General features: G+C 52.6%; 1 protein-coding gene across 4 annotated transcripts in view; it reads right to left on the bottom strand.

Annotated features, from left to right (window-relative positions):
- Window positions 1-2,765: 2,765 nt before the first annotated feature.
- Window positions 2,766-23,002, bottom strand: part of SH3PXD2B (SH3 and PX domains 2B) — a 98,123-nt gene continuing 77,886 nt past the window's right edge. For all 4 annotated transcript variants that reach the window (XM_070232918.1, XM_023617238.2, XM_070232919.1 and 1 more), the window contains 5 exons: window positions 22,879-22,996; window positions 19,803-20,029; window positions 17,641-17,690; window positions 16,604-16,729; window positions 2,766-9,134 (listed from right to left, as the gene is read on the bottom strand). In XM_070232918.1, coding sequence (XP_070089019.1) covers window positions 7,593-9,134; window positions 16,604-16,729; window positions 17,641-17,690; window positions 19,803-20,029; window positions 22,879-22,996 — 2,063 coding nt within the window. In that variant the 3' untranslated portion in view covers window positions 2,766-7,592. The remainder of the gene's footprint in view (window positions 9,135-16,603; window positions 16,730-17,640; window positions 17,691-19,802; window positions 20,030-22,878; window positions 22,997-23,002) is intronic.

The following is a 23,002-nucleotide window of genomic DNA, read 5'->3' as shown; positions in this document are numbered from 1 at the left end:
AACTTGAATTTGACTGCTCTGAACACTGCCGTTAATTTATAGGTCTCTAAAGGAAAACCTGTTTATGAAGTAGAAAACCAATTCCATTCCTGGGGCCACTTTCTGAACAGTTTCCTTCCCGTGGCGATCTCACTACGCAGAAATCCATTCAGATGGCTCTGAGTTAGACCACTAGCAACTAGGAAACCTTGCAGTTCATGAGCACTTCTCCATTTGAAGAAGGATGTTGTCCTCATGATGCTGTGAATGTCGGCGTTGAAGATTGGGCTGCATTGAGGGGTGGAATCAGGGTGAAGGACCAGCTAAGAGCTGTAGTTCAGATAACATTCCAGGCAGAGCTGAAATGTAAAATTTGACATTTTCCAGAGTTCACTGCATAAAGCATGGCTCCTGCTAGATGCTCTGTGAATGGTTTCATGGTCAAGTATGTTTGAGGAACCCAATATAAACAAACTCCCTCTCAGACACTCACACTGCATGTTATTATATAAGAGGCTTGGAGAAGTCCTGGAATACAGAAACTTTAACTTTACTTAACACAACATTTCTCAAACTAACGTGTCCACAGAATACTTATTTCAGAATATCCATTGACGTTGGTTTTGGAAAACACACTTTGGAAAATGCTGAATGTAAAGATTATAGATCTGGGAGCCACCAGGTCTATTAAGGTAAGCGGCTTTGGCGTTGAAGATCCAAGTTCATCCTCATATTAGCTGTGACCAGGGGTAAACTTAACCTCTCAGACTCTTAATTTCCATCCACAAAGTGGGTATAATAATTCCTATTTAGAAGAACTATGGCAAACACTAAAGAGAGAATATCTATAAGGTACCCAGCCAACAGCAGGTACTCAACAAAAGTCAGAGCTTTCCCCTTAATTATGGAGTTAGCTGTTTGCGAGAGGAAGTATTTCTTGAGTAAGATTTTGAATCCAGGAAATAATATCAGGACAAGATATGTACTTTGACCAGCATTTGGGAGGGGCTGTAGGGTGAGTTAAAGAGCTATACGGGACCAGATGTGCCACGTATGAGCGATGCAAGACCGTGATCCTGTGCCTCTACCTTTCTGAAACCCAGAGCCTTCATATGTAAAGTGCAGACAGCTACTTCATGAAATACAAGCGTGTGGACAGGGCTGGCCTGGTGGCGCAGTGGTTAAGTTCACAAGTTCCACTTTGGCGGCCTGGGGTTCACCGGTTCAGATCCCAGGTGTGGACCTATGCACGGCTTATCAAGCCATGCCGTGGCAGGCGTCCCACATATAAAGTAGAGGAAGATGGGCACGGATGTTGGGTCATGGCCAATCTTCCTCAGCAAAAAGAGGAGGATTGGTGGCAGCTGTTAGCTCAGGGCTAATCTTCCCCCCCAAAAAAAAATAAAATAAAAGTATGTGGAGAGTGCCCCACAGGCCTGGAACACAGTAAATGCTCAGAAAAATAACAATGACATCAATAATTAATAGTATGAAGCATCACTTCTGAACACTTATACTATGCCAGGCCAGGTGCTAGTCTGGCCGTTTCTCAAAAGTGGAGCATGCAGGCTACTTCCTCACAAGGGACTTCGTAAGGATGCAGATTCCTGCTGGGTCCGACTTGCAGGGCGAGCAGCCCAGGCATGTGCACTTTGACAAGTTCCCGGCTAATTCTTACAGTCACTAAAACTTGAGAACCATTGACTGGGAGGCACGGGTTGCAAGATGGTAAAACATCACACCTGGACCAAATGGACGCTGAATTAGAGACGGGATGACCATGAAACCATTCACAGCATCTAGCACCCACAAATTCACCACGGCCCCTCAGAGCAGGGAGAGTGATCGTGGGTGGTTGGCGTGGCATTCCTGGCAGACAACAAAGGGAATGATGAAGGTGCCGGCTCCGAGTGAGACCCGAAGGCAGGCAGTGGGGTAAGCGCCCCTGACAGAGGAAGTCAGGTTTGGTGCCTGACCACAGTCCATTCCCATCCCATCCCATGAGGCTCAAGTGCCCTTGCACACCTGTCTGAGAAGCCCGTGCCACTGACATTGCCAGTTGTATTCTTAAGACTAAGCACTCTTGGTTTGGAAGATTTGGGAGAAAATGCTCCCAAGGGGAGCCTGAAACACACCGTGATTTTTCCTTCGAGATGAATATATCAGTGACCATTGCTCCTAAGCAAGGTCTGCCAGGTCATTGCACTCTTTGGAATATTTCCTCCAAGGAGGATGAATGTCATGTACATCCTCCCCACTGAAGTTCAAGGACTCTCCTGGTCCTATTCTTCTCTCCCTAGGGAGGTGGGGTGCCGGTGTCACTTTGTTTAAAGATTCACCTGGGAACAAGACGGTTCAACAGTGGGGGTGGGTTGTGCCTTGCCTCTGCCCCTGGGAAAATACTAAGGCATCAGGCAGGGCAGTCCCTGCGGCCCAACCATGGCTGCACCCTGCCCTCCTCCGCACACTCTCGCCATCAGTAGGCAAGGCCAGCGAGAGGTTCGAGACGCCCTGGACTCGTGAAGTCTTCCATCTTTAGGCATAGAGCTGAGAATACGTGGCAGGTTCCCGGGGAATACAAGGAAGCTTTCCTTAACTTCTGGACATTGCAGTTCAAAGAATCAGAGTGCACTAGGGCCCAGAGAGGAGTCACTCCTATTTCTGGGCAGTGCCCAAACACAGCACACAGGCTTCTGTTCTCTGATCCCCAAACTCCAGGCCAAGATGCCAGGGCACAAAGCTAGGCAACCTTTCTTCAGCCAAATAAAATCCATAGACACTGCATCTTCCCAATGAAGCTTGAAACCAGTCAAGCACTTTATTAAAAAAAAAAAGAAAAGAAAAAGTCTAATGGTAAAGTGTATAGTCCATACATGCTACAGCTAATTGTTCACCACCCCTCCCCCCTCATATTATATATTCTCACGTATTTTTTTGTGTTGAAACGAAAAACACCACCGGAATCTGTCAGTTTGCCGAGGGTTTGAGGAATTTGCTGAGATATCCAGCGAGCTCCAGCGTTATCCTACGAGCAGACACACAGTGGTGGGGCCGTGCTGTGAGAGCTCACTGGTCCTAGAGGGATGCAAGAAATGGCTAGTGGCTCCCTGAAGCAGGAAACGTGAGATGTAGCTAAGGTAACCATAGTTTATCATCACCCTCGTAAGAGCGGAAGGGGTGTTACTAAGAATTACATGGGCATGAAGGCATGGACAGGTGTGCACTGGGGTGAAACACGGACACCTTTGTCGTGTTAGAATTGCTTATTGCTGTAACGAGCCTGGCAGGGGCTCCTCCTTTGGATGTTTACAGAAGCCCCAAAAGTGAAGGCTACTGGCTGTGGCACTGGGTTTGGCCTCTTCAAGAACCAAAGAGGGCGAGCCCCTTATCCCTGACTGGAGCTAAAAGGCCTACTGGACAGAAAGGGAAAGATGGAATGTTGAAGCACGATGAGGGACTCAGTAACTCGGCAGGGGAGCACCAAAAACCAGACACCCCCTGCCAAGCCGGACAGTCAAGTCCGTGGGAAGGGTCCTCAGCAGGGGGTCCACGGCTTCAACTCTGCCTGCAACCGTCACGGGCTGCGGTCCCTCGAGATGTCAGGACCTTAGCCAAGTTAGGAGCAATTCCTCGGGCTGAGGGAGGGCACCCTGCACCCTCAGGCCTCAGTGTGAGTCAATTTCCCACTCATCCAGGCCACACAGTTTGACATTAGGTAATCTTTGGTCTATGGTATGGTATGGCTGTTTCAGCAAAAGCCCTGAAGGATGGGCCTGAACAACCAAGAGGGGAACAGGACTGCCACGCATGGCTGAGGCTAAGTGCCCACCGTCGCAGTCCCAAGACCTGGGCAAGACCTCCCAGGGAGCAGTCTGACCCAACACTTCGAGACTCGGGCACAATGGAAGGACGGGAGCCAAGCCTCAAATGTTCTTGTTCTTGATGATGTTGAGCTGCCAGCTATTTGAGGGCGGAGCAATTTCTTTTATCCCACTCAGTGCTGCGTACTTGATACAGGCTGAATAAATACTAGATTGTCCATCCCTTCGCCTAAGGTCCTTCCAAACCTTGGGAGACTTGGCACCTGCCCTTTAATGTGTCAAGCTTGTTTTCCTACATTCCACCTGGTAATAAGATCCCCAGTGGGCTCCGAAACGTTCTAAGGCCAAGAACTTTGCCTAAGAAATCGATTACCTGGAGAGGCCTTGTGGTGGAGGCTTCAAATGACCACTGGGAGCCAGATACGGGCTCTAACAATTCCTCAGTAGGGCAGGGCATTGAAAGTGCTTCGAGCAGAGCCCAGCTCTCCCCACGTCTCAGCCCGGGATGATGACATAAACCCACACAATGGGAAAGAGATTTGGAGCGAAAAATCTGAACAAAGGCCTGTTTTATCAAGTGGGCGTCCTAAAACTCAGATTTTCCAAAGATTTGATGGCACCACGAGCTGTAGTTTTGCCCTAGAATGCAAGACAAAATAGTCACCACAAGAAAGTAAGCAGGGGTGAGTTAAGGGAAAAATCCACCTTCGCCCGCCTTTTGGGTGGGCATTTGGCCTGTGATTTGGCCTACTGACACGTGTGATGATGGGGTGCAGGGAGGAGAAACCTAAATTAAGAGGGAGGGTCACCTGCTTCCCTGGAAGCAAGCACCATGCACAGTTCACTGCTGACGGCAGCGGAGAAGTCATGGGCATCGGGGAGAAAACGGCCAGGTTGGTCAGCATGTAGATGAAGCTGGGCATGGGACTAGACCCTCGGAACCTAAACTTTCTCACCACAGGTCGGGCTGATCCTACACACCTCACGGGGTTGTCGTGAGGATTAAGTTAAAGGAGGGAGCATGTTTAAGCACCGGTGACCTGCCCGGAGCTTGGCATGGGAGTTGTAACTATAGCCCTGGACATTTCCACAGCTGTAACTCCAGGGGAGTTTTGCCTATGCTCCATCAATTGCTCACAGAATAGTGGCCATGGTCTTGGATGGCATAAACCTAACTCCCCAGGCAAGGACAGCTAGCAAGTGCCACCGGCCATCAAGACGCCCCACTTCCAGTTGCCTGGGGAAGTGCCTACCACTGTGGCAAAAAGGAGCTGGAGAGAGGAGTCCTCAGGCCATAGACGTGTCCCGAGGAAGGTGAACAGAGAGGAATGAGGCTTCAGTACCTGCAGTTCACATCAGAATAACAACAACAACAACAATAATAATAAAAACTGAAATTCCTTGCAGGAGAACTTTCTGTCCAGAGAAAGGTGGAGCCAGTTCATTCCCACCCAGCTGACAAACGGGAGGAGGGAACGAGGCCAAAGACAACCGCTTCAGTGGAGTCAGCAAACACAAAACACAGCTCGCACAGCCAGGCGCGGAGCTGCACGCAGCTTGGTCCACCCAGCGCCCAGCACGCAGCAGGCGCTCACGGAACACTTGGAAAGGGCAATGAAAGCAGAAAGCGAATCAGAAGAAAAAAATTTAGTTTGTCTTTTGAAATGTAGTCAAATCCCGCACAACAGCTTCACAAAAGCTGTTTAAGCCAAAGTGGATCAAAAACTCAGGAAAACGTGCTATGAGGTCTCCTCTCAAGCGAGGGGACCTTGAAGAGGTGGGTGGCCCTTTCCCAGCCTCCCTTCTCCCCCTAAGGCTTCTGGGCGTCAGGCAAGGGGCCTGCAGGCGCTGCGAGGAGCACCTCGGGACTCTGCCCCAGATCCCCGGGGAGATGCGATTTACAGACTGATGGAAGAACATAAAGATACTCCTGTGGGTCAGAGGAAGCTCTTTCTCCTGCTGAAGCATCCAGAGCCCATGGCGGGGTGGGGGCAGGAAGGGGGCTGTTCGCACATAAATCTTTGGCACTGCAGGTGGACAGCAAGTGTCCCCAGGAGAGCTGGCCTTGTGGTTCCAAAAGCACCGCAGTGGATGAACACTCTCAACTGGACATCTCTGGGGCAGGACAGGGCCACTTCCTCTTCTCCTGCAGGGTGGGGGAGGGTGGGGAGGGGTTCTGCCCTTTCACCCCCCAGGTCGCCTGGTCCACAGCAAGAGCTCCAGGCAGGAGCCAGAAGCCCCGGGTCCAGATTCTAGTTCTGCAGTGCAGCTGTGCCTCTGCGTGCCTCAGTGAACCACATCTGTCAAAATGGGTCAAATGGCTGCCCTGGGTTCCTCCCAGTGAGATAAGAGAGAGGGAAAGTACAGGAGAAAAAGAGAAAACCCCTCTCCCCATGCCAGAGAGGAGCGGGAAGCTCGAGCACAGAGGGAAAGGAGGCGTCTGCCTGGCCCTTGGGTCCCTGTCCCTTTTTGGGGTACTGCTTGCTAGGCTCAGTTTGGTGGAGGTCCCTGAGCCACCAGGCCCCTCAAGGCTGGCATGTGAGACTGCTTCAGCTCCCTTGCTCATGAGCTCTATCCCGCTGAAGGGGCACCAGCACAGGCGCAGGAAACAGGGCTCTGTGGCAGCCACCAGGGCTCTGAGCATCCCCATGCACGGAGCAGCTGCCGAGGGACCAGGGCCGCCTTCAGGGTATGCTGCAGTGGGCTGGAGGGGTGGTGGGTGTGAGAGCAGCCCCAAATGTCCCCTCACCCACAAAAGGAAGCGACTTGGCTCCTGGCACCCGGCCAGCTTCTCCCTGTCGCCTGTCTGGTTTGCCTCTTATGGGGGGAAGGGCACAGGCACAGAAGTCAGGCAGGCCTGAATTCAAATCCTCTTTTCTCCCCTTCCTAGCTAGAATGCCTTGGGCACACTGAGCCCGAGTTTCCTCATCTATAAAATGGGTATAATGTTGTGAGAGAAGGTGTTTGTGAGGGTTGAAACATGAAGGTAAAGTGTCAAGTTCAGAGTCTGGCACCTACTGCTATTCAGCAAAGGGAACGGCCCCCTTATTCAAACAAACTTTGAGATTCTTGCTCTAAGTAGACAAAAGTGGAACGCCCCAAGGCGAGTGGGGATTCTTATTCGAAAGCCCTAGGATGGATGAGCGTGCAGCAGGAGGATGAAGCACGCTCGGAGCTGGAACTACCCTTCAGGACTATCAGGGTCCCAAGACAGAAGATGGAAGGCAGGAGGGCCGATCGGACCCCCAGGCCCACTTCTGGGGCAGCTGCATCTGGTTGAACCTGAGAGGCCTTGGTCCTGTGGCCTCAGGGAAGAGGACACCTCCCTGGGATTGGCAATGGAGCCCACTTCTAAGGGATGAAGTTCTTTCTGGTACCAGGCATCTTGGAAACTGAGTGAATAAAGTCAGTGGGCTTTGAGAGACTTGGAGAAATCAGAGCAAGCTGTCACGGACTGGGTAGGGGCCAGAAAGGCTGCTCCTTACAACGCCTGGTCCAAGCCACGAGAAACATTTTCTGCAGATGGTGGGCTCTGGTCCCTCTGCTGGGTGGGCAATGCCACTGGCCTTAAGGCAGAGATGCTGAGTGGAGAGAAAGCAAGGGTGTGTCTCTGAGCCTCCAGAGGATGCTGTGATGGGAGGGATCACTCTCCACCCACAGTGGGAAGAAATCAGGTACTCCAGACTCTGCCTTCCTTTGGGGCTGGTGGAGGAGGATAAATTAAGAGGCATATTAAATACGTGGGTAAAGCCAGCGGGGATGCTTAGGACGTCCAGGCACGGAGGGAGGCGGCTACGGCTTCTTTCTGAGATAGTTGGAAGGGATCCACCCTTCCCAGGGCGGGGCCCCACTCAGCACCTGGCAGAACCACCAGCCGCTGCTGTTCTTTTCCCGGACTTCGAACACCGTCCCCTCCTGGAAGCTGCTGGTATCTTCGTCTCCTTCAAAGTTGGCCACAGCCACATACAAGTCCTTCAGGCCATCGGCGTTGGGAACCGGGGCTGCAGCCATTTTCTCCCTGTTTTCTCCGATCTTGCCCGTCACCCGTGGCCCCGGCCCACCTTTGCCTCGCATGTCCTCCTGGCTCCCTAAGGAGTTGGACAGAAAAGGTTTGGCTTTTGGAGGGACGAGGAGGGCCCGGCCTGGGGCAGGAGCTCCCTTGCCTTCGTTGGCCTCACGCGGCGGCCCTCTGACCTCTGGGAGGGGCCTGGACGCTGAGGAGGTTTTCTTGGGTGGGGGTGGTCTCCGGGGCGGGACCACAGGTCTTTGCTGGGGAGCCTCTTGGAGAGGGACGGGCACATTCTTCGGCCCAGGATCCGCAGTCTTGGCCGGCCTCGGTGGGGCTCTGCATGACATCTCCTTTGGGTTGAGCCCATCCTGTTTGCCCGTCCTGTCCGGGGCGCGGCCGGGCCCCTCCCCGGGGAGGAAGCCGCGGCTGAAGGCCCCGTCTTGCCCCCCGACAGCCTGGTGGCTGCTCTCCCCGTCCGCTGAGGGTTTCTCCTGGGACTTGGCGGGCCTGAGCTTGCTCCTGAGGCTGCAGATGTCCACTGGGTCTTCGCCCTGAGGGGGCTCTGTCCTGGGGGAGGGAGCCGGCTTGGGCCTCACCTGAGGTTTGGACTTCAAGAAGGGATGCTGGGGTGCGGCTTCTGGCCTCTCCTCCGGGGGGTCGGCTTTGGGTTTGGAGACGGGTCGGAGGTTGGGCTTCTTCACCTCCTTGGCCAATACTTTGTGGCCACACTCCAGCCCCATCTCATTTTTCAGCTGGAACAACTTGCTTTTGTCAGGTTTGGGCTCCGGCTTCCTGCCCTCCCGGGCTGGGGGGGTGAGTTTGGCTGGAATCATCGGCAGAATCACGCCAGGGGGCTTGGGTGAGGAGCCACGGAGCTGCTCCGCCCTCTGCCGCTCCCGCTCCTGCACCTCCTCTTCCGACTTCATGATGGATTCTTTCCGGGGAGGGAGGCTGGGCTTCTCCTCCAGGTCGGGGTCCGAGATCTCCTCGTAGCCTGCGCACGAGGACATGTCTGAAGACGCCTTTCTCAGGGCCTCCTTACCACCCTTCCAGTCTTTGGACCACGCCATCCCGGAGTCCACAGCACCGGGGGGTGCCTCGGGCAGGGGCCGGGAGGGGCCCACGGCTTCACTGCCGGTGTTGTTCTCCATCGGGGCTGCATCTCCCAGCCGGAGCTGGGTCACCTCGTTGGGCAAGGGAGCCAGAAAGTTGGGTCTTGAGGCATTACTGGTCTTCTTATACTTATCAATGAAGGTTGCTGGGGCCCATCCTTCCTTATCTTCAATCTGAATGTACCACCAGCCACTCAAGTTTTTCTCAATCACCTGAAAGGGAGGACAGAAGAAAGCTCTTAGTAGGGATGGTCTCAGGGCCAGCGTACCAGCATGGGCCGGGAGAACCCACATGCAGCTGGGCTTCTAGAAGCAGGAGTTCCGCACTCGGCAGGTGCCCAGACAACATCTCTGGTGGACCATCTCTGGAGACTTTACTGTGTATCAGGAACATCTTACACGGGACTGGGTTCCCTCACAAGCAGTCCCTGAGTCGTGGACCTGGGTGCAGGCAGTGGATTTGAGAGGCGATCTCAGGAAGCACAAGTGAGGGATGGGGAAGGAGAGAGCCAGTTTTTGCTCTGGCCTCTGGGGCTTAATCCGCCAGCGACCCTCTGAGAGATAATGCAGAACCAGACTCAGTCCACCAGGGTGGGGACATCTACCTCCTGATTCCTGGTCCCTCTCCCCAGGGCATTAACTCCCCCTCTTTCTGGGTAGTGCCCTGAGGCAGGTGTAGGAGGTGGGACGCTGTCAGCTGTGGGGACCTGAGTGCAGCTGTAGGTCAACTTGGGGTCAGGACGCAGGGCAGGCCACCAGCAGCGTCTGCTACAATTCTAAAGAAGGACAAGGCAAAACCCACACATACCCAAAACGAGCCTTGACGGCTGCTCCTTTGGTTGAGCACCACACGAGGTGGCTGGCTGGTGTTTACAGGCCACACTGTATGAAATGTGTATCCTTAAACACGGGCCACACTCAGCTCGTGTGCAGACTCAGGGAAACCGCTGCTGCTGGACGTGAAACAGACTTTCATCTCACCCCCTTCTTGCTCTGGGCCACACACCCACGGAATGAAACGGCGGGTGGAACTGCTCACATTATTTAAGATCTTCTGTTTCCTGTCTCCTTTTTGTTCAGTATCGTGTGGCTGAATTGATGTGGGTGAAAGGTTTGCATGCTGCATGTTATAGGCTGAACGGCGTCCCCTCCAAATCCGTATGTTGAAGCCTTACTCCCCTGTACCTTACAATGGGACGGTATTTGGAGATGGGAGCTTTTTAAAATTTTTTTAATTTTTAAATATTTTTTTTGAGGAAGATTAGCCCTGAGCTAACTGCTGCCAATCCTCCTCTTTTTGCTGAGGAAGACTGGCCCTAAGCTAACATCTGTGCCCATCTTCCTCTACTTTATATGTGGGACGCCTACCACAGCATGGCTTTGCCAAGCGGTGCCATGTCCGCACCCAGGATCCGAACTGGTGAACCCCGGGCCGCCGAAGCAGAGCGTGTGCACTTCACGGCTGCACCACCAGGCCAGCCCCAAGAGATGGGGCCTTTTAAGAGGCAAATAAGATAAATGGGGTCATTAGGGTGGGCCCTAATCCAATATAGCTGGTGTCCTTATAAGAAGAGGAGAAGAGGATGCAGAGGACACACAGAATTAGGGAGGACCACATGTGAACGAAGCGAGAAGGCAGCCGTCTGCAGGCCAAGGAGAGAGGCCTCAGGAGAAACCAACCCTGCTGACACTTTGAACCTGACTTCCAGCCTCGAGAACTGTGAGAAAATAAATCTCTGTTGTTCAAACCACCCAGTCCTTGGTGTTCTGTGATGGCAGCCTGTGCAGACCAATATGCTGCAATTCCCTGGGAGGCTCTGTGCAGAGGAGATCTGATTAATGCTTACAACTGCCCTATGAAACGGCAATATTCACCCCATTTTACAGATGCAGAACCGAGCCTCAGGAGAGCTGGGAGCTCGCAGAGGGTCACGGAGACAGTCAACGGTGGAGGTGGGAGTCAAAGCAGGCGGGTGGGCTCCAGGGCGTGTGCTTTCACCATAGCTCACTTGACCGTGTCCTGGAAAGGGGACCCTGCGTGGGGAGGAGCCGAGCCTGGGGTGAGAAAGTGCTGGGGGCCAGTCGGGCCGAGGGCGTGGTTCTGCGCTGCACTCTGCCGCCCAGCTCAGGAGAGAGAACGGCAGCCGCAGGGGAGGCAGAGGCTGGGCTCTGGGGCCCGCCGTCCAGGCTCTGGTTCTGGCTCCACCTTTTCCTGCCTGAATGGCCTGCACGAGCCACATGCCTGAGATTCCACCTCACAAAACAGGGGTGACAGTAAGAACAACACCCACTTGCAAGATTTTCACGATGATCATAGAAGCTGATGCGTGCAACAGCACCAGGTAAACACTGGAAGGCAAACATTACCAGCTATTAAATGATCCTGGAGACCACTGAGGAAGCAGGATGCTTCACAAGCCCCACTGGAGCCTCTCCAGGGAACGGTCCTCATGAACGCAAGCCCTTCAGGGGAGGGGACCAGCATCTTATCAACACTTGGTAGCTCTGCTCACGACAGAAGGCAATTCTGGGCATACAAGTTATCGTCGGCACATCCGCGAATTCACCAACTCTAACACTTAAGTATGTGAGCAAGTGAAAACAGGACAATAGTCAAAATGAAATATATCAATGAAGATTTGCTAAGCTTACACTCTGCAGAGTACCATGGCAGAAGCTCTAAACATTTGTGTTCTGAATCATGACTTATGGGAGCTGTCGTTTATTAGAGAGAAGCCAAGAGTGATGATGAATAAAAGCAAATGCAAATTCACAAGAACGAGGGGGAAAGAAAAGAGCCCTGGATTCGAAGCCCAGCTCCACCACCTACTAGCTACGTCACCTTGGGTCTCAGGTACATCTCTCTGGGTCTCAGGTACATCTATAAAATGGGCTGAAGATACTGACCTCTTGGGACTTCTGTGAAGACGAGCTATCAAGTATGTAAGGTACCTGCACAGAGAGGTGTCTATATCATCAAACTATCACTACCACCAGCACCGTCACCACCACCATAAAACAGAGACCAGGCAAGAAACTAAGGTGTTTCTGGTGGCACCACTGTGGGAACACCGTGGTTCCATGAATGAATTCTCAAGGCTAAGATGATATTGAAATGAACTAGGAAGCAAACCTGGAGAAGAAAAACAGAAGATACAGAATTTATCACCAGAAAAGAACACCCAGGTAAGCCAAAAACTTTAGCAGCAACTATTTCCCACGTGAGTCCCTCCAGTTCCCACTGGCAGAACCTAGGCTGACATCATGGAACAATAAGCAGAGAAGTTTCGAGGATGGTTTATATCTGTGCTTTCTGGAAAAGAATGTTGGGTATGTGAGCTTTTTATTGGATCAGCTTCAGCAAAAGCAGACAGGCTAAAAGCCAGAAACAAGAAACGGGAACGGTTCTGACTGAAGTGGGCGGAGCCAGGAGGGAGACTCCCCAACATCGCCAGAAAGCCCCATGACGTCCAACCGCTTGCAGTCAGCCCTCAGCTGCAGTCATCGTCCGTGACAGCCTGAGCTGCCCTTGGCGGATTTCGGGACATTCGGAGCCAGGGAGTGGTGGTGCTTATTGGCGAATGTTCCGTTTGCCAGCATGCTCAAACAACGGTGTGTGTTTGCACAAAATGCTGGAAACTCACCGTCTTAAAGGAGAAGAAGCTTTTATAATGTTTTTCAGCTCTCTGGGGAAAAAACCCATTGATAATATGCAAGTCAGACTTCCGGTTTCAAGACGGGAGATGGAGTGAACAGCAGCTTCCCCTTCAAGCAACAAATACAGGGACACAAATAAAGGAATACAAAGTGAAGCTCTGAAGGAGGAAGGGGAGAAGTCAGTGCACCGGAAATTGTGAGGAATGACTGACGGACGGAAGCTGCAGAGGGAGGCTGTGGGCCAGGAGGTCCTACTGCAAAAGGTGGGAGCAGTGCTGAGGCCCACCTGACTTTAAGGTGGGAGAGCCTGGGAACAGGGAGGCCCAGGAGCAAGGGACAGGGGTTACCCGGGATGCCATGGCAGAAGCAGCCAGGCTGGCTGACCCCACGATGCCCTGTATCCCATTCTTGCAGGGCAGGAGGAGTAAAGAAAGTGATTGCTCACAAGTGGAAGCAGTGAATCTGGGAGCCGGGTAAGAGAGACACGACACTGCTCAGTGGCTGGCTCTGAAGTCCCCATTCTGGAACTGAAACCAGAGGAAGCTGACCACCTCCTTGTGCACACTCCCTAACTGGGCTGTTCAACTGTCCCCTGCCACTTCTTGCACAGCCCAAGACAAGGACTAACACCATGAAAAGAACTGAAATCAATACCAACACCACTGCAAAAGATTTACAACCGAGGAAACAAATAATAAACAATATCAATAGCAGCTTAAATTAAACATACTTAATATCCTTAGATATAGAAGGGCATCAAATTCATGAAAAAACAGGCTATTGTGAAACAAGAACAGGTGACTATGAAAAAGAATCAATAAGAGCTCTTGGAAACGAAAATTATAATTGCTGAAACAAAATAAGCAACAGACTGAAATGCTGAAGAGCAAATTAATGAGCCAAAAGATGAAGCAGAATGCTCTCAGAATGTAGCACAAAGGGATAAAGATGGAAAATCTGAAAGAAAAGTAAAGAGACATGGAGCATGGGGCAGAAGTTCCCTTATCTGTTCAATAGCAGTTCCAGAAGGAAAGAATAAAAAGGGTGAAGGGAGTCAATATTTAAAGAAGTAAAAGTGAGGAATTTTCTGGGAAGACCTCCTGAGTTCTTAGACTGAAATGGCCCACCACATGCTGAGCAGGATAAAAATAAAGAAACTCACACGTGGACACACTTTAGTGAAATTTCAGCATTTTAAAGGCAATGAGGAACTCCTCAAAGAATGAGAGAAATGACAGATAACGAACATGAGAACAAGAACCACACAGACAGCAGTGCTTACTAGCAAGGCTAGAAGTAAGAAGAAAATGGAACAATCGATTCAAAGTACCGAGGGAGGGGGCCGGCCCCACGGCAGAGTGGTTAAGTTCTCGCGCGCTCCATCGGCAGCCCAGGGTTTCGCTGATTCGGATCCTGGGTGCGGACAGGGTACCACTCATCAAGCCATGCTGAGGCGGTGTCCCACATGCCACAACTAGAATATACAACTATGTACTGGAGGGATTTGGGGAGAAAAAGCAGAAAATAAAAAAGAAGATTGGCAACAGTTGTTAGCTCAGGTGCCAATCTTAAAAAAAAACCCAAAAAACCAAAGTACTGAGGGAGGATGACTTTCAACCTGCAATTCAAAACTCAGTCCCTGAAGAATGAGGGGAAACTAACATTCAATTCTCATAACGTCAAGAAAGCATCATGTACAGAAGCGATGGACTGCTCTTAGCTAAGAACTGAAACACGTGGCCCCAGAGCAGCTAACACAGGGTAGGGCAGGGAAACCGGTGCGAATCAGGGGAGGCTCCCCAGAGGAAGCAAAGATGTGAAGAATGAGTTGGGTTTTGATATGCCAAATTCAGTTCAAAAAATGGCCTTGAGTGCCATCTAGGAGAAGGCAGGTAGAAGGTTAGGAGCTGGGTTAAAGGAAGGTCATTCCTGGAAGAGAGAGTAAGGTGGGGGGAAGGGTCAGCTGGACCAGTGGGGCTCAGAGGAAAGCAGTGGCAATAGGCTGAACAGCAAAGGTAGAAGGAACAGCTCTTGATGCGGAAAGACGTTAAGAAAGAGGCAACATATGCCATGTCAGAACAGGACGTGCATGTTTTCCAACAGCACGGTGGCAGAATTGGGCACAGAACTAGCGTGTAGCACCAGCAAGATGCCTTGTGAGTTCTGTCTGTGGATTTGAAGTTGGAAAGGCCAGAATGGCGGCAAAAAAAAAGGAGCAGATAAAGAATAAAAAGGAGCAGATAAAAAGCCTTTTTGAGCCTTGGAGGTACTTCTGCTTTCCCATCGGTTTCTCTGTGCGGATTAGGGTTTGCATTTTATAAAATTTAGTTTGAGAGGCTTTGGCTCAGGTTCTTCAAAAACCCCGGCAGACAGCCCTCCTTCAATGTGCTGAAGGACACCTGGCTTGAGGAGAAGTTTCTGGAGAGGCTTGAGCAGAATCAAGGGTGGTGAGGCCCAGGATGCACCTTCAGGAAGTCGCCTTCTGCCAAGATCCCTGGGCAGCTGCCCCGGGATGCAGCGGGAGGAGAGGGAGAGGCAGGAAGCGTCAGAGCTGGAGGGAAACAGCGGGGGCGTTGGAAGCCTCTCAGAGGGCAAGTAAAGACCCTCCAAAACTGTGTGACACTGGCGCACGGACTCAATCATCACTCATTCACTCCTTACTTCCTTGATCCAGCTGAACCTGCATTCATAAAGGAAGGGTTTACTGAGTACCTGCTGTGGAGCAAGGCCAGAATGCAGAAAACACACATAGGCCTTCTGCGTGTTAAGTGGGAGGCTGTGGGGAGACAGGTTTTCACTGATTCAACATTCATTGCAAAGCTCCCACGTGCCAGGCACCGTGCTGCCTGTGGGGAAGCAGGAGTGAAGAACAGCCCTGGTCTCTGCCCTCCTGAAGTTCCCAGATGTCGGCAGATAAATGACAACAGGCTGTCCACACCCCTGGGCCGAATCTGGAGACTGACGTGGGTTCAAATCCTGGCTCTGCCACCTGTTAGCTGTGTGACTTAGACAGCACCTTTTTTCCAAGCCAGAGCTTCCTCATCTGAGAAACGGGGGCTGTCAGGGTCCTGCCTCACAAGAGTGAGCGATTACATGACGAAGTGAGGCACTGTCCGTCCAGCACTTGTGTAGTGCCCGGCACTCACGGCCGTCCCGTTACTCACAGGCTTTCCTGGGAACGAACGCCTTTGAGCTCGAACCCAGGGAGAAAAGAGAAATGAAGAGGAGAAAGGATTTATGTTGGCCTTTATTCAGGGAACAAAGTGGACATGTGAAGGAGTGGGAGCACAAGGAGACAGGAGAGGCAAGAAGCAGTAGGAGGTGATAAAAACAGAACACAGCCAGTCACAGAAGACCTCAGAGTATATGTGTCCACTTGTGTGAAATGTCCAAAACAGGCAAATCTATAGAGACAGAAAGTAGATGAGCGGTTGCCTAGGGCTGGAGCCCTATGACCAAGAAGGACTGAGCAGAAAGGGGAGTGACTGCTAATGGGTACAGGGTTTCTTTTTCCTTTCTTCTTCTTTTTTTTTTAGGTGAGGAAGATTGGCCCTGAGCAAACACCTACTGCCAATTTCTTTTTGCTTGAGGAAGACTGTCGCTGAGCTAACATCTGTGCCCATCTTCCTCTCTTTTATGTAGGATGCCACCGCAGCATGGCTTGACAAGCGATGCTAGGTCTGCACCTGGGATCTGAATCTGTGAACCCTGGGACACTGAAGCGGACCATGCGAACTTAACTACTATGCCACCAGCCAGCCCCAGGGTTCCTTTTTTTGAGTGATGAAAGTGTTCTAACACTGATTCTGGTGATAGCTACACAACTCTGGAAATATATTAAAAACCATTGGATTTTACACTTTAAATCCATGAATTGTATGGTATGTGAATTATATCTCAACAAAGCTGTTACAAAGAAAAAAAAAGAACCTAAAAGTAGGAGGTGAGAGAAGCAGGAGGTGAGAGAAGTAGGGCGGTGCTCAGACTCCAGAGTCACAGGTGGGCGGAAACACCAGGGCACTCACCTCGACCTTCAGGCCCGCCTGGAAGCTGATGCCGTCGGGAATGGTGGTCTGGAAGTCGGCGATGGTATAATACTCTTCCTCCACCTGGGGTGGGATGGGAGGCTTGGGCAGGTGGAGACCTCGAGGCTGGGGTGATTAAACACAGCACAAGCTCAAGGTAAGTGCGCCACCGTGGCGCTGGAGCAGGGCGGGGGCGGCGCTAAGGGACTGGGCACAGCCACCCTCAGGGGGCGCTGGGGGGCCCATTTGGAATCTAAGGGGCAAAACAAAGAGGACCACCCATGTCCTAGATGGGTCACTGGCCCTTCAGCTTTAGAGTGACGAGAAGAAACAGGAGACTTATGCCTGTAATCGTGAAACTTGGGGGCAAGACAACATTCTCTGAATTTCAGAGGCAGCAAGAGCTGTGGAAAGAACACAGGGTTGCATGTCAGACCCATCTGGGTTAGAAATACTGATTATGTGAGTGGCTCTGGGCAAATACTTCCCCACCTGGAGCCTCAGTTTCATCTCCTGTAGAATGGGGACAATCATAGGCTCTGCCTGGTGCGGCTGCTGTAAGCATTCAATAAGTTAACGTGGGGAAGCACCCAGCACAGTGCATGGCTCCCGACAGATGCACAATGAATGGCAGACACTGAAAAAGGAAAGCCTGTTTCTCAAAGTATGGGCTAGAAAGGTACCTAAAGAATCAAAGATGGAGAATGAAAGGAGAATATCAGAACAGCACCACAAACGATATTCGTGCCTCATCTCAGTTTTGGTTGCAGGTTACTTTACTTGAGAAGACTGCTCTAAGAAAGCGAAGCAGGCTCAGGAAGCAGCGAGCACATCCTGAGGGCTAATGCTCGCAGAGCCATGGGCGGACTGTTCCCCCCTGGACCTCAGCCTTCCCAGCTGTTAATGACACCAGCACTTGTACGGCCTGCTTCATGAGGCTGTGTGGACAGGAAAGAGCATCTCTGGAAAGGGTGAGGGGAACGTGAGGGCCAGCCTCAGGTCAGGGGCTGGCTCCCCTGCAGCAAGGGTCCACTTACTATGGTCATATCCCGGCGAGGAGGGGGTCTCTGTCTCATCTTGGGTGATCCTACAAAGAGAGGAGATCTCACTTCACACGCTGCACAATGCTACAGGTTCCAGTCCTCAGTGGACACCAGGAAAGACCTAGTCTGGCCTGCAGAAGCTCAGGTGTGATGCCCCGCCCAGGCGATGGTGAGTTGCTGCGACCCCTCCTGTGGGAAGGGCCCGATTCGGAAGGGGCTGCTGAGAGTCAGCCCAGGACCACTGGCAGGGCTGTGTGCTGGAGCAACCGACAGCTTTTCCGGAAGGGCAAAAGCGCAGGCTTCGGAGCACTGTAGAGGTGGGCTGCAACACGTGATCTGACTCTGAGCCCCAAGGCCCTCATCTGCAGGCGGGGTGACGCCACCTCCCAGGGGCAGTGGTGGAGAGGAAAGTAGACAGCAGGTGCGAGGCTCTCTGCTGGTGGCAGGCACACAGCACACATTACTGCCTCGGCTCTGTGCTCTACAGCAAACCAGCTCAAACACCACACAAACAGAACCGAATAAACTTGGGCTGATGACTTGAGGGGCTTTCACTCTGGACTTGGGCTGCCCTCACTCTGGGTCTCAAGGAGAGGAGGAGGGTCACTCTGCCATGGTCCAAGGCTCCTGGCTAAAGGCAGAACATTGAGGCAGTCACCCCATCCGCTGCCAGAGCTGACTCAGCACTGGTCTACACAGTCGGGTGGTCCAGCAGTTAGGGTGTGGAGGAGACTGCTCATCTCTTAAATACCCATTTCCCCTGTCTTCTATCAGAATAGATAGCAACAGTTTTAGCCAGACACCTAGCTGCCTACATAAAGACTACATTTCCCAGACTCCTTTGCAGCTAGATAGTACCACGTGATTACGTTCTGGCCAATGGGATGTGAGAGAGGGGAAATCCAGCGGCTTCTGACTTGAGTCCTCCACTTCTCCCTGCCTCCCTCACTGGCTGGACTAGTGGTGAGCCATCCTGGACCAGGTGGATGAGGGCACCTCGTAGATGCAGTATAACAAGACTCTTGACTGCACAGAGTTGCTATAGCAGCCCTGGACACATACCTGGACTGCTTTGTGTGAAAGAAATAAACATCTAAATTACATGAGCCACTGTTACTGGTGTGTGTGCGCGCGCGCGTGCGCGCGCGTGTTTGTGTGATCTTTGCTTGAGCATTCCAATCTATATCCTAAAAGATGTCGGGTTCCAGATTTTCATTTGCTTCTCTAGTATTAAGGGGAATCCTCCTGTGCTCTTGACCATGATAGATTAGAATCACAGGAAGTAGGGGCTGGCCAGAACCCTCGCCATGGCATGTCAGTGTTTGCTCAGAGCAGCCAAGCAGACAATTGAGAGACTCAGGAAGTTCCTTAACCATAAGGCCACTATAAGCGGCTGGAGAAGCCCAGCCGGGGGCAAATAACTTCATCCCTGTGGCTGGTGGGAAGCTCTTTCTCAACAGACAGATTCCCTCTGCCCTGCACGGCCAGGACAGGGTCACATGCTTGAGGCTGGAGTCCTGGGTATGCAGCAGATGACAATAAAGAACCCAACTCGCAGGTGTGCTGGGAACGTTACAAGATAAAATACAAATGGGCAGGCTTTGAAAAGCAGGATGTGTAAAGAACTGGTGTTGGAGGAAATCCAACACAGGGTCAACTTTTTCTTCCTCTGGCTCAGAAATGAGGCCATTTAGAGAGCACTGGCGCTGGAGCCAGAGGGCTGGGGTCAAGCCCCGGCCCCACTGTTTACAGGCTGGGGGTCTTAGACAAACCACCCCATCCCTGTTTCCTAATCTGTAAAACACAGCAGTAAGTCCCTCAGAGGCTGTCGTGAGGAGTCAGTGAGACAAATCATAAGACCCCTGGCCCACAGCAGGGGCTTGAGAGACAGCAGCTGTCGTGATCATCACGATATTGCGGAAAGAACGTGGTGTGGAGCAGGAAAGCAACGGTTCTCGACTCAGGTTCTGCAACTTGCCGGCTACACGATCTGGAACCAGTTCCCTGGGGTTTCTGAGCCTCTGTTTTCTTATCTACAGGAGGGTGGGCAGCAGGGCTGCTGTGAGGATGAGGGACAGCATGTGAGGAGCTCGGGGCACAGAGCTTGGCACACAGTAGGCCCTCAGCTGCTGGGAGCTCGGGTGGGCATCACTCACGCTGCTTGCCGTCGCCCTCGGGTGCCGGGCGGCCTTCAAACCGGCCGTCCCTCTGGTTGTGGAGCGGCTCCCTCTCCCTGCCCGCCGCATTCTGCTGCCGGGAGACTCCGTCCAGGTCGAGGACGCCTGCGTGGGCGGGGGAGCCGGGGCCCAGCTTCGGAGGTAAGGGCTCCCCACTGCTCTTCTTTAGGTAGGAGGCTGGGGCCCAGCCCTCTTTGCCCTGGTACCTGGGAGGAGGAAGGATGCTGGTCAGGCTGCTCTGCCAGGCCCACAGGAGGAAGTGCATTCCTACTGTGAATCACACTTCGGGTCCCAGACGGCAGGGACGATGGGTGACAGCTGTCCAGGACCAGAGGCTGGCACAGTGCTGGCTGCCTCTTGAGGAAGCCTAAGCCCTCAGCGTGGCATTCAAGGCCTTCCCAACCTGGCCTCTCCCTGCCTCTCCAGCCTCATCTCTCACAGCAACCCCCGTGTCCCACCCACCCCATGTGGCTTGCAGTCTCGCAAACGCACTGGCATCTCTCACCCCGCGCCCCCCGCCGACTCTTGCTCTTGGAAGCCCCTTCCCATTCTCCTTCCTGTTCCTCCTTCCCAGCTCTGCCTAAGACCTCTGCCTCTCTCCAGCCTGTCCTGAGCCCCCCAGAGGACGCAGCCCTCCCTCCACGGTGCCCCCACTGTCTCCTGCACACACTGCAATCCTGGTACCTATAACACACAACGACGCGTGGCTGGGGCGGTCCTGTCTCCCCAGTTAGAACGCAAGCTCTGCGGGGACCGTGGTTCCTCCATCTCTGTGTGTCAGGGGCCTCGGTGTCAGTGAATTGAATGAAGAAATAAAAGGACAAGTGGACAAACTGCCAACGGGCCTGGCAAGGGTGAGCAGCCATAAAGCTATGGTCATTGCTGCGATGACAACAATAATTAATGACAATGATAACTGGCACTCAGGGGCACCCACTCTGTGTCAGTCCTGTTCTACACACTTGACAGCGACTGATGGATTGCAGCCCCTGACGCCGGGAGGGGGCAGGAACGGATGCACACCCGGCAGCTGCACCAGTCTGTGCTCCTAAGCCCTGTGCTCCGCTGCCTCTTGCCCGCAGCCCCAGCGCCTGGCACAAAGCCTGGGATGGACAGGTGGGCTCCATCACGCTGGTTAACATGTAGATTAAATGTGCATTCAGATGGGAATGAAGCGGGTCGGGGGAAAGTTCCAGAGCCTGCCAACGGTCAGCTGGCTGTCACTGAACTGCAGAGTGACCGAGACCCTGACAGACCAGCTCAGTGATTCTAAAAGGAATTCAATGAGTCTAACTGTCACTGAATTCTCCACATGACACAACTCAGTTACTAGCAGGACCAGAGGGGTCCACCTGGCCCACAGGTGTGCTGGAGCCGGCTCCCACCAGCTTCAGACAGCCGACTGTGCACACCTTTTCCGAACTCCACGTTTAGTGACATCACACTGGTGGCTTGAAATCGGCCACAGTGGGAGTATTTATATCAGGGAGCTTGGCAAACACCACAACTCCAGAGCATTTTTCCCTTGGAGAGCTGGTTGTTATGCATTTACCAGCACTCCTCTGGTCTGGCCCACAAAACAGGCGCCCGCCCCACTGGGGGAGTTGAATAGACATAATTGACTGGAGACGATACACGGCAGGACCAAATCTTTTGTCAAGAATCACTTTAACAACTAAATAGTGTTGTTTTTCAATGATAAAAAGGTCCTTTATAACTGGAAGCAAATTTATAAGGACATAGAAATCTGTAGTTTGGTGTCTGTCAACCTTACAACACCCTCGGAAGGGGAACAAGGCTTGTGCTAAGTGAAAAATGTCAGGCTACATACAACCCACGCCCTCGCCATGAGCCCGGTCATCGTGGAGGCGGCGTGTACAGTGGTGAGTGGGCTTCAGGATGAGAAAGGCACGGGTTCAACCGCTGGCTCTGCCACTCGCTCGCTTCAGCCAAACCTTCTGACGGCTGCAGCCCTCGCTGACGTCCAACCGCAACCTCAGGAGGGACCCGGGGCCCAGTTAAGCCACTCCCCATTCCGGAGCCACTAAGTTTTGGGATTTTCGTTATGGAACAAGACAACATACACACTCAATGTATGTTAAGTGCCACTGTCACTGCTCCTGCTTCAAACCTGGGTTCCGAAGCCCCCTCCCTCAGGAAGCCTTCCTGACCTGACCCCGGGCTGAGCCCCTCTTCTGTGCACCACAGGCGCCCAAGCACCCCTCCGTCACTCCCTGTACCTGTCAGAGTCAGTCTGCTGTGCCCGTTGCTGTGAACTGCTGTGTCTTTCTCACTGTTGACTCCCCAACACCCTGGACAGGGCTTGGCCCAGAGGACATTCTTGGTGTGAGTGTGTTGAATGAATGAATGACATGCCACATGCTCAGCCCCGTGGGAGTGGCCCTAACGGCCTGCCTCACCTCACGGTGTAGACACCGGGCTGCAGGATCTCACGCTTCCTCCTTGCCCCACTTTCCTGTGGTCACAGCCTGCTCATTAAGGTGACCAAGGAGGGCGTTCCCAGGACATCCATGACTAAACCTAGGAAAGTCCCAGGCAGAGCAGGACGAGCTAGCCACCCCACCTGAGGTTCTGATTCCATCCCATATGGGAAAGAGCTGTGACAAGGTGTCTGAAATGCCAGCCTCCTGCTTTTACGATTGGACTCTGAGATCGGGACACATGATCAGCTCTAGGATGAGTTACAGTCCATGTGGTGTTATGCGCCGTTCTGATCTCAGAGCAGGGCTGGAGTGGCCACTCACTCACACAGGGCAGCTTCAGCCTCCAGTTACTCGTTAAGAGAAACATCTGGAGGTGGAGACCAGTCTTGCTCAACAGGGTTACTGCTATCTGTGGTCAGTGTGTTTAGAGAAGGTTTTGCTTATTATGGGTTTTTAGAGAGGGATATGGGTTGGGAGGGAAGCCAAATAGCACAGAGGAGAAGCATCCTTTTATGACTCACGCTGAAACCTCCCCCCATGTGCAATCGCTTACAGCCCTCTCTGCAGCTGGAGCCCACATGACCTGAATCCCACCCAGCTGTATCGGGTACCTGATCTTCCACCAGCCTTCTAGGTTTTTCTGGATGACCTCCACCATGGCCCCTCTCTCCAGGTTCATTTCATCCTGGTCACGAGCCGTGTACGGGTAGATGACTGTGTACTTCTCCTCTGTGG

This window comes from Equus caballus, chromosome 14, assembly GCF_041296265.1.
Source record: "Equus caballus isolate H_3958 breed thoroughbred chromosome 14, TB-T2T, whole genome shotgun sequence".
Taxonomy (NCBI): Eukaryota; Metazoa; Chordata; class Mammalia; order Perissodactyla; family Equidae; genus Equus; species Equus caballus.
This window is presented reverse-complemented; position numbering and strand designations above follow the sequence as displayed.